Below are 13594 nucleotides of genomic sequence, written 5' to 3' on the forward strand. Positions count from 1 at the left end.
GCTGCAATTGTCATCATTTTACTTAGTTTTTTACTATTACAACAACACTGCTGATAACCATGTATATGTCTCCTGCTGCATGTATACAAGATTTCTCTAGGATATATACCTAGAAGTAGAATCTCTAGAGCATAAAGTGTTTTTTCATGTTTACCAAATACTCCCAAATTGCTTTCCAAAGTGATTGATTTCCATATGTTTCCATTTTCCTAACAAATACGAGTTGTAATTGCATCTTTACAGACACTCAGGTTATCATTATCATTGCTGACTCTATGTTACAGATAATGTCTCTCAGTTTGGATCAGCCAAAATTCTTAGACTTAAGGATGTTAACAGTAAATGTGATTCATTAAGTGATGGGATTAAAAAATATATCTAAATGCAACTAGTGAAATCATGCTAAAAACAAATGTAAAGTCTAACAGATGAACATTTCCCTTGACTATGATTGTGTGCTTTTTCTTGTTTTCACCTTCTCTTCTAGAAATAGTGAGTGAAACAGAATCTCCAGTACCTTCCTACTCTCAGCTACACAGTGAAAGCTCTATTCCAGAAGAATTGGGCAGCCCTGCTGTTGAGTATATACCATCTGAGTCTATAGTTCAGGAGCATCCTGGGAGTCCAGATCATAGTATACGTACTGAAGACATGGTTTTTTCACAAGAACTAGAATCTTCTACCTCGCCTAGTAAATATGTAAGTTAATATATATTTATATCTTAAAGGTTCTTTACAAAAAACCTATCTGAAAGGTATATTATTAACTTATATTCTTGCTATTAAGGAAGCATTGACTATGACCCATACCTGTAATGTATAGTACATGACATTTGAATAGAAATAAAGCTTTTCATTGACTCCTAAAAATTTATAAATATATGAATTTTAGCTTTAGTGGCATTTATAAAATTATATGCTATGAAGTTTTTAATAAACAAAGATAGGAACTTCTAAAGTCTTTAATAAAGATAATGTGTGGGGCAAGTTCTTATTAAAGTCTGCGATTTGTCACATAATAGAAACAATAAGACCTTAAACCATACCAGTGTGCCTTTTCTATAATTTAGTTAATGACTGCTCTATACTTCTTAATCATAGTAGTGGTTTCATCTCTTTAAGGCAGATCTGAAATGGATATGGATTCTAAATTAGAATAATAGTCACTTCAGAATAAAGAGGTTTTTCACATTGCCCTTAATTCTATACTTTAGTAAAAAACTGTCTAGTAAAACCTTAAGCTAGAAATTTAGCTTTTTCTAAGCTTAATTTTATAATGTGTATGAAGGATTAGCGTAATAATATTAAATACTATAAGTGAACAAAAACATTGGTAAAAGCCACTTTGTGTTTGAAAAAAGAATCCACCTAAGTTGGAAATAGACCATATAAGAAAGTCAAAGCTAGTGTGCCTTAAAGTCACTTTTATAATAAAAAGTAATATTTATTGGGTGTTTGTCAAGTGCCAGGTAGTGTGCTGAATGCCTTATGTAGATTATCCTCATAGCAATTCTTTAGATAATGTTTTAAGCCCCACTCTGAAGCTTAGCAGACTGAGTAACTTGCCCACCATTGCAGGGAAAGGAAGTGATGATATAACAATTAGGAACCACATCAGGCTTATTCACTTCCTCTTGATACCAGGGTAGAAATTACTCCCTTTGTGATAAATAATCTAGTGTGGGCAGTCTTCTTATGCTCTTATTTTCTTCCCTCCCCCCTTTCCTATCTTCTTCTTTTCTTCCGTAAAGATAGTACCTATTTCATATTAAATGTTTTTCAGTTTTATTGACATATAATGGACATTTAGCACTGTGAATTTAAAGTGTACAGCATGAGTTTAAAGTGTACAGCATGATGACTTGACATACACATATTGTGAAATGATCACTACAGTAAGTTTAGTGAATATCCATCATCTTGTATAGTTACAAAAACATTTTTTTCCTTGTGATGAGAATTTTTAGGGTCTACTCTTTTAGCAACTTTCAAACATACCATGTAGCAGTGTTAAATATAGTCGTCATGTTGTACATTATATCCCCAGTACTTATATATCCTATAACTGGAAACTGATACCTTTTGACCAGCTTCAGCCAGTTCCTTACCCACTACTCCCCACCTCTGGGGACCACAAATCTGATCTCTTTTTCTATGAGTTGGAGTTTTTCTGGATTCCACATACAAGTAAAATCATAAAATATTTGTCTTTCTCTCTCTGACTTTCTTCACTTAGTTAAGTGCCCTCAAGATCAATTCATGTTGTTTCAAATGACAGGATTTCCTTTTTCTTTTTTTTAATGACTGAATAGTATTTGTGTGTGTGTGGGGGGGTGGATGTCACATTTTCTTTATTCATTTATCTATTGATGAAGAACTACCAATGATCCAGCAAATGCACTTGTGGATATGTATCAGAAGGAAGTAAAATCACTATGTTGAAGAGATATCTGTACACCCATATTTAGTATTTTTAAAGTTAAATAAAGGGGTAAATATCACTGATTCAGTAGCCACTCATAGTTTATCATAAACATCTTTAAAAGCATGCTTTTAAATAACTTTTTCCATATACTTAAAAAAGTTGAAATCTTTTGTGTAATTTGCAAACTTTTTCACTTTTTATTTCATGAAGTTATTTAAAATTCTTTGTAAATATTACCTTTAACTTGTTAGTATCTTACATTTTAAATAGAGTTTAATAATTGTATCACAGAACAGTTCTTATTTGATTTCTGTTTAAACAGTCACCTCCCAAGAGCTGCATGTCTGTGTCAAAGCAAGAGTCTAGCAAAGGAAGTCATAGGACTGGAGGACACGGTCGTCTGCCCGTCAAGTCCCATCAACATTGTTATAGTTGGTCAGATGAGTCATTATCTATGACACAGTCAGGTAAGAGTAACAAGGAAGGAGTTAGTTTTCTTTGTAGTATGTTTGCATTTCTCTTTAATAAGCTTTGTCTGTCTATGTGACTGGTAAAATGTTATACTCTGTTTCATTTGTAAAGGCTTTTTCCTTGCCAAAATTGAATTACATAATTCTTTGCTTTCCCTTGATAATTTATATGCCTCATTATACAAACCATGATAAATTGTTATGTTCTTAGACATTAGTAGTCATTTATTCATCAGACATTTGTTAAATTTTTTGTGTGTGACAGGTGCTGCTTATGTGTTCCTATAGTGCTCTGCACTTTTAACTTGTTATACCAGACAGCACATAAATTTAATCAAACATTAATTTAAAACACATTAATTCAACCTAGTAGCAGGTCTCCTCTACTAGAATTTATGTTCCTGACCCTAGCAGTACTTTGCATTGCACATAGTAGGTATTATGTTTCTTGAATGATTTAATGATGCCCATGAGGAGAAACAGGAGGTGGTAGAGCAGGACAGCATTAAGTCTCAAGGAAGGAAAAGTAGAGACTGCACATGGCAGTAGGGAGCATTCATTATTTTCCCATAACCTGTATCCTACTATAAATCCCAGTTGTACGTAGATTATGAAAGAATGAACGGGCTCTACTCTAAGAGACTTCAAGGCATTGATCTTGGGAGACATATCTAGACAGACAAAACTTGGTTTATGTAGGATTCTGAGGAAGATTAATACTATATCGAGTGTATGTCTTTTGAGCTCATTTTCAATTTTCTTTTGAGAGTAGACATTTAGTAAAGGAAAAGTAAAAAATATTACTCATTTTTTTTATCTTTGATCCTATTTTATACCCCCTTTGCTTTCAATGTTTTATTAAACAACAGTAACTCTTGGGTTTTTCCTATGCCCATATTTACTTATTCTTTGAATAACTGCATAATATTTCAAAGGGTAGATATACCATAATATAACCATTTCCCTGGTGATAATCATGTAGATTTTCTTTAAATTTTCAAAATTTCAAGTAATGGTATAATGAATATCTTCGTTTATATATGACATGACATGACATGTGTGCATTCTCAGTCGTGTCCAACTGTTTGCAGCCCTATGGACTGTAGCGGCAAGGCTCCTCTGTCCATGGAGTTTTCCAGGCAAGAATACTAGAGTGGGTTGCCGTTTCCTACTTTCTGACTCAGGAATCGAACCTGCATATCTTGTGTCTCCTTCGTTGGCAGACAGGTTCTTTACCACTGTGCCACCTGGCAGCCCTTTGAATTTATATTTATATTCCTGTTGAATATTTCAGTAGGAATAAATTCTTAGAAGTGAAATTACTGAATCAAGTCAGTAATCGAAGTTGAAGAATGTTGTCTGTCATATTTATCTGTTGAAAGTGATTAATTTTTTGTATATATTTGCTTTCATGTAATCTGGGGAAAGTGGAGTAAGCTTACTGCCAGTGGAGTAAGCTTTCCGTGGACATAAACTTGATATTTGGAAATATGGATTCTCATTATTTCTCTTTTACTTACTGGTGACTTTCTTCAAGTTTCCTTCCCATAACTGATGTTCTTTCTTATCTATAGCAATGAAATAGTATCTTAATCATCCTTGTATGAATTATAAAATAAGGATTAATAATATTTGTAAGATATTATTTTAATGGTAAAATATATTCAAATGAGAACTGTTTTAGAAAAATATCTCTGAGATTTCTAGGCTGTAGATGCCATCTACCTGTTCATGACAGCATTATTCATTATATGTGGTATTTATAGGAGTGGTAATGTTAATGCAGTGGAGTTATATAATACCTTTCTTAGTTACATGATGGAGAGTTTGTTATGAGCCAGATTAATACAATCAACGTGTCAAATAATGAAGCTTAATTTTTAATCAAGTTATTCTGTTCATCAGGTTATTCTGTCTTGATGTATTTCAGCCAACAGAAGTCTCATTTTCCTGTCATTTCCCCTATCCCCTTTCTTCCAAAAAAAACCTGTAGGAGAGAATTCCATAAAGACAATACATTGATCTAGAGAGTTACTTGGATAAAAAAATATTTTTCTAGAGGTTCCTTTAGATATTATTGATGATAAACACTATATAGTAGAATTAGATTTGGGCATGTGGAAAATGTACTCCCATTCACTGTCATAGACTTTTATTTGATCTCTTTTTACCTTTCACTTGTAGAACTTTGGTTTCTTTACTTCTTAAAAATGTAAACATTTCACATGGTCTTTCATCTGAACTTAAAGTTTCTCATCATCTCTGTTAAATCTTCATAGTTATAGTTGAGAAATGTTTTTATTTAAAAAGATCACTGCTTACATATCCAATTTTTAAAATATATTCATTTAAAATAATCATTTTGGAGGCAAAGTTATAGGAAGTATAGTGGTCTCCTATAAAATTTTATCAAAGTAACATCTCAAGTTCTGGAAGCACATAAAGTTTATCAAGCTAAAAGAATACACAGCTTTAGCAGATTCAAAGGTATGGGGTTTATATTTCATTTTAGAAAGGTTATAATTTTCAGCCCAACTTGCAGTCCTACCCCCCAATTATTGTTCAGAATTGTTAATTAAATCACCGTAAAGCTTACCAGTAAGATTCAGAGCCTTTTAGCTCTAGAACAAATTGAGAGGACGTCTACTCGTCTCCTGCGAGAACACCAAAATTGCATGTTCAACAGCCATTGACAGGAGGATGCTAGAACCACCATAAAAAGATACTGTACGTCCAAAGTCAAAGAAGCTATAGCGAGATGGTAGGAGGGGCACAATAACAATAAAATCAAATTCCCATACCTGCCAGGTCGGTGACCCAAAAACTGGAGACCAATAGTAGCAAAGAAGTTCTCCCACTGTTGTGAAGGTTCTAAACCCCACATCAGGCTTCCCAGCCTGGGGATCCCACAAAGGGGCTGAGAATCCCCAGGGAATCTGACCTTGAAGGCCAGTGGGATTTGATTATAGGAATTTCACAGGACTGGGGGAAACAGCAGAGAAGGCAATGGCACCCCACTCCAATACTCTTCCCTGGAAAATCCCATGGACGGAGGAGCCTGGTAGGCTGCAGTCCATGGGGTCGCTGAGGGTCGGACACGACAGAGCGACTTCACTTTCACTTTTCACTTTCATGTATTGGAGAAGGAAATGGCAACCCACTCCAGTGTTCTTGGCTGGAGAATCCCAGGGACGGGGCAGCCTGGTGGGCTGCCGTCTATGGGGTCACACAGAGTTGGACACGACTGAAGTCACGTAGCAGCAGTAGCAGCAGCAGGGGAAACAGTGACTCCAGTCTTGGAATGCACAAACAAAATCTTGCACACACCAAGACCCAGAGGAAAAGAGCAGTCACCCTGTAGAAGACTGAACCAAAACTACCTGCTAATGTCGGAGGTCTCCTGTGGAGTCATGGGTTGGCAGGGGCTCACCACAGGGAAGGGGACACTGGCAGCAGCAGTCCTGGAAAGTCCCCCTTGGTGTAAGCCCTCTGGGAGGCCGCCATTAACCCTGCCATAGTGCCCATAGACCTCAGGCCGAACAACTGCCAGTGCAACCCCACCCATCAGCAGATAACTGGGTTAAGTTTTACTGAGCAAGGCTCAGATTTTCCCACTGCCAGTCCTTCCTATCAGGAAGCTTACACAAGCGTCTTAGCCTCCTGCATCGGAGGGCAGACAGAAGAAGCAAGATCAACAGTCCCACAGCAGCTAAAACAAAACTCACATTACTGAAAGTCAGTCAGGATGAAAAAGCAGAAAGTTATGTCCCAGATGAAGGGACAAGATAAAACCCCAGAAAAACAACCAAGTGAAGTGGAAATAGGCAACCTTCCAGAAAAAGAACTCAGAATAATGATAGTGAAGACGATCCAGGGTCTCGGGAAAACAATGGAGAAGATGCAAGGAATGTTTACCAAAGACATAGAAGAACTAAAGAATAAACAGAGAAGAATAATATACTAGAAGGAATCCATAGCAGAATAACTGAAGCAGAAGAACAAATAAATGAGGGAGGACAGAATGGTGGAAGTCACTGCTGCAGAACAGAATATAGAAAAAAGAAAAAAATGGAGACAGCCTAAGAGACCTCGGGACAACATTAAACACACCAACATTCACATTAGAGGGGTCCCAGGAGAAGAGAGAAAAGACCTGAGAAAATATTTCAAGAGATAATAGCTGAAAACTTCCCTAACATAGGAAAGGAACTAGTCAATCAAGTCCAGGAAGCACAGAGAGTCCCAGGCAGGATAAACCCAAGGAGGAACACACCAAGACACATACTAATCAAACTGACAAAAATTAAAGACCAAGATAAAATGTTAAAAGCAACAAGGGAAAAACGACAGGTAACATACAGGGGAACTCCATCAGGCTATCGGCTGATTTCTCAATAGAAACTCTACATGCCAGAAGGGAATGGCATGATATATTTAAAGAGATTAAGGGGAAGAAGCTGCAACCAAGAATACTTTACCCAGCGAGACTGTTATTCAGATTTAATGGAGGAATCAAAAAGCTTTCCAGACAAGCAGAAGTAAGAGAATTCAGCACCACCAAACCAGCTTTACAACAAATGCTAAAGGAATTTCTCTAAGCAAGAAACACAGGAGAAGGAAAAGACCTACAGAAAATGAATCTGAAACAATTAAGAAAATGGTAATAGGATCATTACAACTGTAAGCCATAATGGGAATATGATTAATCTAGTAATATAAAATAATTACAATCTGGGGGGTTAAGTAGAGTGATGTGGTAAGTGGAAGTGCATACATGGACATGTTTTCATCTGCTCAGCCAGTCTGTGTCTTGTGGTTGGTGCATTTGCACTTACCACATCACTCTACTTAACCCCCCAGATTGTATGTAATTATTTTATATTATTAGATTAATCATATTCCCATTATGGCTTGCAGTTGTAATTACCTTTTATTTTTTGTCTGGCTATTGATTGTGAAAACTGATAAACATCTTTTATTATTGTGATTATGCAACTATTACTCACTTAATACCATTGTATCATGATTGTTTCAACAGAAAAATAATTGAATTCTGTATCATCAAAACTACCATTTAATAGAAAAACCTGTAATCACTTTTTAAAATCCAAATGCATATCAGATTATCTTGGAATGTTTTGAAAAATCAAATGCCCAGATCTGCTTTTTTTCTCCCAAAGCTCCAGATACGTTTCTCATGAGCAACTGTGTTTAAAAACAACTGGACTTACATGATGCTCTTTTACTTTCATCTAGTTCGTTTCATTTTTTCATTTCATATTCAGTGCCCCCGTTTCACTTAGTTTATGTTTTCCAATTTCTCCATCTTCTCTTTTTTGTGATATTCTTTCTCAAGCCTTTATCAAGCGTAGTAGAAAAGTTTTTGTATACCTATATATAAGTAATATTGCCTAACTAAAAAACGTATGACATTTGACTCAACTTGTTTGACTTAGTATGAATAGAATGCTAGATTTCTAATTTTAAAAAATAGATATTCAACAAAGATTTACTGTATAGCACAGGGAGCTATAGTCAATATCTTGTAATAGCCTATAATGGAAAATAATCTGAAAAATAATATATGTGTATATGTATAACTGAATCACCTTGCTGTGTACCTGAAACATTGTAAGTCAACTGTACTTCAATAAAATATATATAAATAAAATCGATAAATTAAGCCAAAAATAAATAAAATGAATTTATTATTTTCTTCAGAAATTAAAGGAGAACAAGAGGAAGATACTCAGTTGCTGTCTCCTTACCACCACCTTTTTTAGGTTTAAACCAAAAAATATGTTACATAAAATATGGCTACATAAAAATGTTTTATGTGTACTAATACTACCACTGTTTATTGAGCTTTTTATAGTAGTCCAAGTACTGTGCTACATGCTTTATGTATCTTATTTAATTTTCACATCAGTTCTAGAAATCATTAAGTGACAGACACCTTACTAATTACCAGTAGTAGATTCTAAGCTAAAAATGACCTTTATTATTGCTTCATTTTATTAGTGTTGATCAGTAAATAGTGAACTTCGCTATTCACTCAGGGCTCAGTCTGATGGCACTACTGGCATAAGATGGGTATAATTTTCCTTTTTTTTTTTTTTGGGGTATAATTTTCCTAATGCACCTTAAGTCAGGAGACTAAAGTAGCAGGAACTTAGATGTCATTATTTCTAATTATTTAGATCACATTGCAAAAAAAGGACTTTTCAAAATAAATTCTGTGATTAGTTCTTTGCAATTTAATCTGAAGTGCTTAAAAAAAAAAAAAAAAACCTGGGTGTTTATGATGTAATGTTATAATGTGCATCTAAGTCTTCAAGTTGTATATAATAGTATTTCTCTTAAAAGACTATTAAATGCCTCACTCATCATTAGCGTGTGGAAATGACACCATGGTGTGATTCAAGGAGGAGATGTCATTTTTTTTCTGTGTAATTTCCATGTGTAGTGAAATAAGCTGTTTTTAAATGATGCTTATTTTATTGTCAGTAGTGTTCATTTGACTGTGCCGGGTCTCAGTTGTGGCATGCTGGATCTTTAGTTGCCACATGTGAACAGCACATGGGATCTAGTTCCCTGACCAGGGATTGAACCTGGGCCCCCTGCACTGGAAGCACAAGTCGTAGCCACTAGACCACCAGGGAAGTCCTAATGATGCTTATTTTTATAAGATTTGTGTGATGCTTACAATGAAATGTCTTTTTCATGATTTTGCTGTGACTAAACATCTACTTTGTATGTATGCATGTATGTGTCTAAATTGTTGGGAAGAAAATAAGATTGAACCATAGCTTTATTTCATTATTTTAAATGTTTTAAGAGCTTCCAAAGGTTATCACAAAGTATATTTCTTTATAATTTTTCTCTCTCCTTTTATAATATTAAGCCATTAGCTGATGACTCACAATCAATTTCAAATGGTAAAATTCTAGTTTGATTTTAGTATGACTTTAAAACTATCAAACTATCTATTAATAACCAAGAGGAGGTACAGTTAAGTATGGCTATCCTGTTACCAGGAAATAAATCCTTAAAGAATGTCCAAATTCCGCTAACCAAAAGTTTTTCTACTTCCAGCTACTTATCAAGACAGAGTATCTTCAGATTTGCAAACTTTATTTGCAGTTTCAAAATAGCACAATTAGAAGGTGAAAATAAACAGGAAGACACACACCCACCCCTGCATAGAGATTTAGGAGAAAGGATGGAAATCACCAATAATTTTTTTCTGAATCTAAAATTTTAAATGTTAGATTAACTTTACATTGGTGCTTTCTATTAACAGTTACTGAATTTATTTTTTTTAATGACATTAAAAGGTTTTATATCTCTTTCAGAAACTACATCTGACCAGAGTGACATTGAAGGTAGAATCAGAGCCCTGAAGGATGAGCTGCGGAAAAGAAAATCAGTTGTGGACCAACTAAAGAAGGAACAGAAAAAAAGGCAAAAGGAAAGACTCAAAGCCCAAGAAGCCAGTCTGATCAAACAATTGGAGGTTAGATATAAGAAGGCTAGTGCAAACATGAAGCCAGAAATGTTTTAAGCATTAAAAAAGTGATAGATTAAAAATTTTCAATATTAGTTTTGTGCCACATTTTAACCTAACTTTAAAAACAAAGAAACTGACGTGTCTGAACAAACTCTTGCTTGAAGCATTAAATATTAAAATGTTAAATATTATAATATCAAGTATTAAAGTAAATAGTAAAAGTATTAAAATGAGTTTTTTCCCCAAAGAGGAAAGATTAGGCCTATGAAAGTAAGCTTGATATCCATGTCATCTTAAGGAAAGAACCATTAGATAAATAATCCTGGCTATTGAAACTGTTAACTGCCTTTTCTTTTCTTTGGGTTTTTTTTTTTTTTTTTGCAGAATGGTGTTTCATGCCACCCAGCTTATTAGTATGATTCTTTGTACTATTTGAATAGCTCCTAAAGATAACTTTAAACTTGAGTTTCCTTCCAAACTCTAGCAGCCTTCCCTGATTTGATTCTACCCAACTCTGGAAACCTGGTTTTTGTTTGTTTGTTTTGTTTTTAGCTTTAAAAGCATGTGGGCACAGAAGGTTTTACTGAAAATTCCTCTGAATATTTTTAAAATTAATTTATTTAATTGGGGGCTAATTACTTTATAGTTTTTATATCTTTCTCATTCTGTTTTTTCCTATTCATTCAGTTATCAGATCCCATTGATTTCTTTTTTCATAAATCTTGCTTGCCCCTTTCCATTCCTACTGACATCAAGCTATTTGGAACCTGATGTCCTCTTACCGCTGTAGTGTGCACAGCCTCTTACTCTTACATGTCCTTGCCTCCAGTTGCTTCCCTACGGCTTACATGCATTCTGTCAGCCTAGTATTCCTAAACACCATATTCATTACAGAACCAGTCTGAACTTCCTGTATCATAAGAACCCCTTCTGAAGGCCTCACCTGACGTCATTCAGTTTCTTCTCAGTCACTTTCAGTAATAACAAGTTTCAGATTTTCAAGGCAGTTGATTTCATTGGTTGGACTCCAGGTGCTCTAAGTGCTAAAAAGGTTTTTGTTTGGGCAAAATTTCTGTTATTTTAATCATCCTTGTGTGCTAAAACCAAACATGTATTCTCCTTTATTAATGTGTTTATTAATTTAATCAAATACTCAAGGACCTTTTTATGTGCTGGAAACTTGGCTAATTACTGTACACATATTTTTCACTTTATCGTCAAAGCAACAAGGTGTGGATATTACTATCCCTGTTTTACAGATGAGGAAACTGAGTTTCAGTGAAATTAATGATATCCAGAGAGATGCAGCTCAAATGTGTTAAAACTAGGATTTTAATTTAGCTTGAATTCCAAATTCTGTGGCCTTACCATTACACTACACTGTCTTCCACATAGAAGATAAACCTGCTAACAGATCTGAAGAAGATAAGACATTTACATTAGTACACAACACAGAGATGGGAACAGGAATTGTAACTGGCACATATGTTTAGAAGAAAAGTGATTAAGATTCAGTGGCCATGCTGAAAAGCAGTGAGAAACAAAATTTTAAAATGAAGATCAAATTTAGGGCTTTAGAAATCAGACTGATGAGTTTGAACTTCATCCTATAGGTCTGTAGTGCTCAATCTGACTATACATTAGAATTAATCAAGGAGGTTTTTTGAAAAATACAAATATCCAGGCTCACTCCCAGAGATTTTTATTTAATTGGCCTAAGCTGGGGCCCACGATTTAAAAGTACTGCTGAAGGTCATGTTCAGTTCAGTTCAGTCTCTCAGTCGTGTCCGACTCTTTGCAGCCCCATGAACCACAGCACGCCAGGCCTCCCTGTCCATCACCAATTCCTGGAGTCCACCCAAACCCATGTCCATTGAGTCAGTGATGCTATCCCAACCACCTCATCCTCTGTCATCCTCTTCTCCTCCCGCCCTCAATCTTTCCCCACATCAGGGTCTTTTCAGATGAGTTAGCTCTTCGCATCAGGTGGCCAAAGGTCATGAGGACCAATTAAAAGCTAAATGAAATACTATTACATTGAATAGCATTGCCCCAAAAGTTCAATAATAGATACATCAACCAGAAAAATATCTAGAGAAAAATATAAAGATCCATCTCATTCAATATTATATTAAATGATTTAAATAAAGGCAATAAAAAGTTCTTTATTTAGATTTTATAATTATAGTATATGTATATAGTATACTATATAAATTAGTGAAGCTTTATTTATAGAATGACTAATAACTACGAAGTATTTTTGCAATTCTGTACTATTATGCTCTCAACCACTCCCTTCTCTTTCCTTGAGATCTCTATTCCCAAAGTACAGATTCCCTTAAGAAGCTTACTGCCATTGAAACTCAGTGCAATGGCTGAACTTAAAAATATCAGGAAAGTATTAGGACATCCTTTAAAGAATAATTATATAATCAGCTAAAGAGTTTTTTTAATATGGCAGGGCCTGAATTATTGCTTCATAAGTATTACGCTTCTGTAATTGAGATTATATCATTTCCTAATTGATATTAGTGTTACATTATACATCTTGCTTATACATAACCTATTTCAAGAAGGCTATGCAAATAACTAATTTTAGAACTCTGAGAAATAATACTGATGCAGGGAGTAAAAATTTTATATTAATATCTTTTTTACTGTTTGAATATTTTACCATTAAATGTTTAGTTTTCTAAGTTAAGATAGTTTTTAAAAATTCTGTACATTGACTCCTCTGATTTCCCTAAACGTAGTCATACGATGAATTCATTAAGAAAACTGAAGCTGAGCTTAGCCGAGATTTGGAAACTTCACCAACAGCCAAGCCTCAGATTAAAATGCTCTCCTCAACTTCTGAAAAACCCAAGATCAAGTCCCTTCCACTGCACAGGTAGAAATTTTGATAACTAACCTATATCCTGCCTTATTTGCAAAAGAAATAAGGAAAGATTTTTAGTTGAAGCTAACTTTTGAGTAACTGTGAAATTGTAGAAGTGAGAATACTGGTTTATGGTTTTAGTGTCACTAAAGTAAATTTGTTGTTTATGATATAATCACAAATCAAATTTATAATAAGGCACAGATTTAAAAATATATTCTGAAATCTGGAGGGTGCAGTGAAAATAATACTTCCAGCATTGTTGTTACAGCTTTGTAAGTTGGTATAGTTGTTGTGAAAAACAATTTGGC

At 34.6% G+C, this 13594-nt stretch overlaps 1 protein-coding gene across 3 annotated transcripts in view; it reads left to right on the forward strand.

Moving 5' to 3' along the window:
- CEP350 (centrosomal protein 350) overlaps positions 1-13594 on the forward strand; it is a 162694-nt gene that overhangs the window by 128697 nt on the left and 20403 nt on the right. For all 3 annotated transcript variants that reach the window (XM_059875815.1, XM_010813497.4, XM_059875816.1), the window contains 4 exons: positions 488-699; positions 2748-2892; positions 10251-10411; positions 13159-13295. In XM_059875815.1, coding sequence (XP_059731798.1) covers positions 488-699; positions 2748-2892; positions 10251-10411; positions 13159-13295 — 655 coding nt within the window. The remainder of the gene's footprint in view (positions 1-487; positions 700-2747; positions 2893-10250; positions 10412-13158; positions 13296-13594) is intronic.

This window comes from Bos taurus, chromosome 16, assembly GCF_002263795.3.
Source record: "Bos taurus isolate L1 Dominette 01449 registration number 42190680 breed Hereford chromosome 16, ARS-UCD2.0, whole genome shotgun sequence".
Classification (NCBI taxonomy): domain Eukaryota; kingdom Metazoa; phylum Chordata; class Mammalia; order Artiodactyla; family Bovidae; genus Bos; species Bos taurus.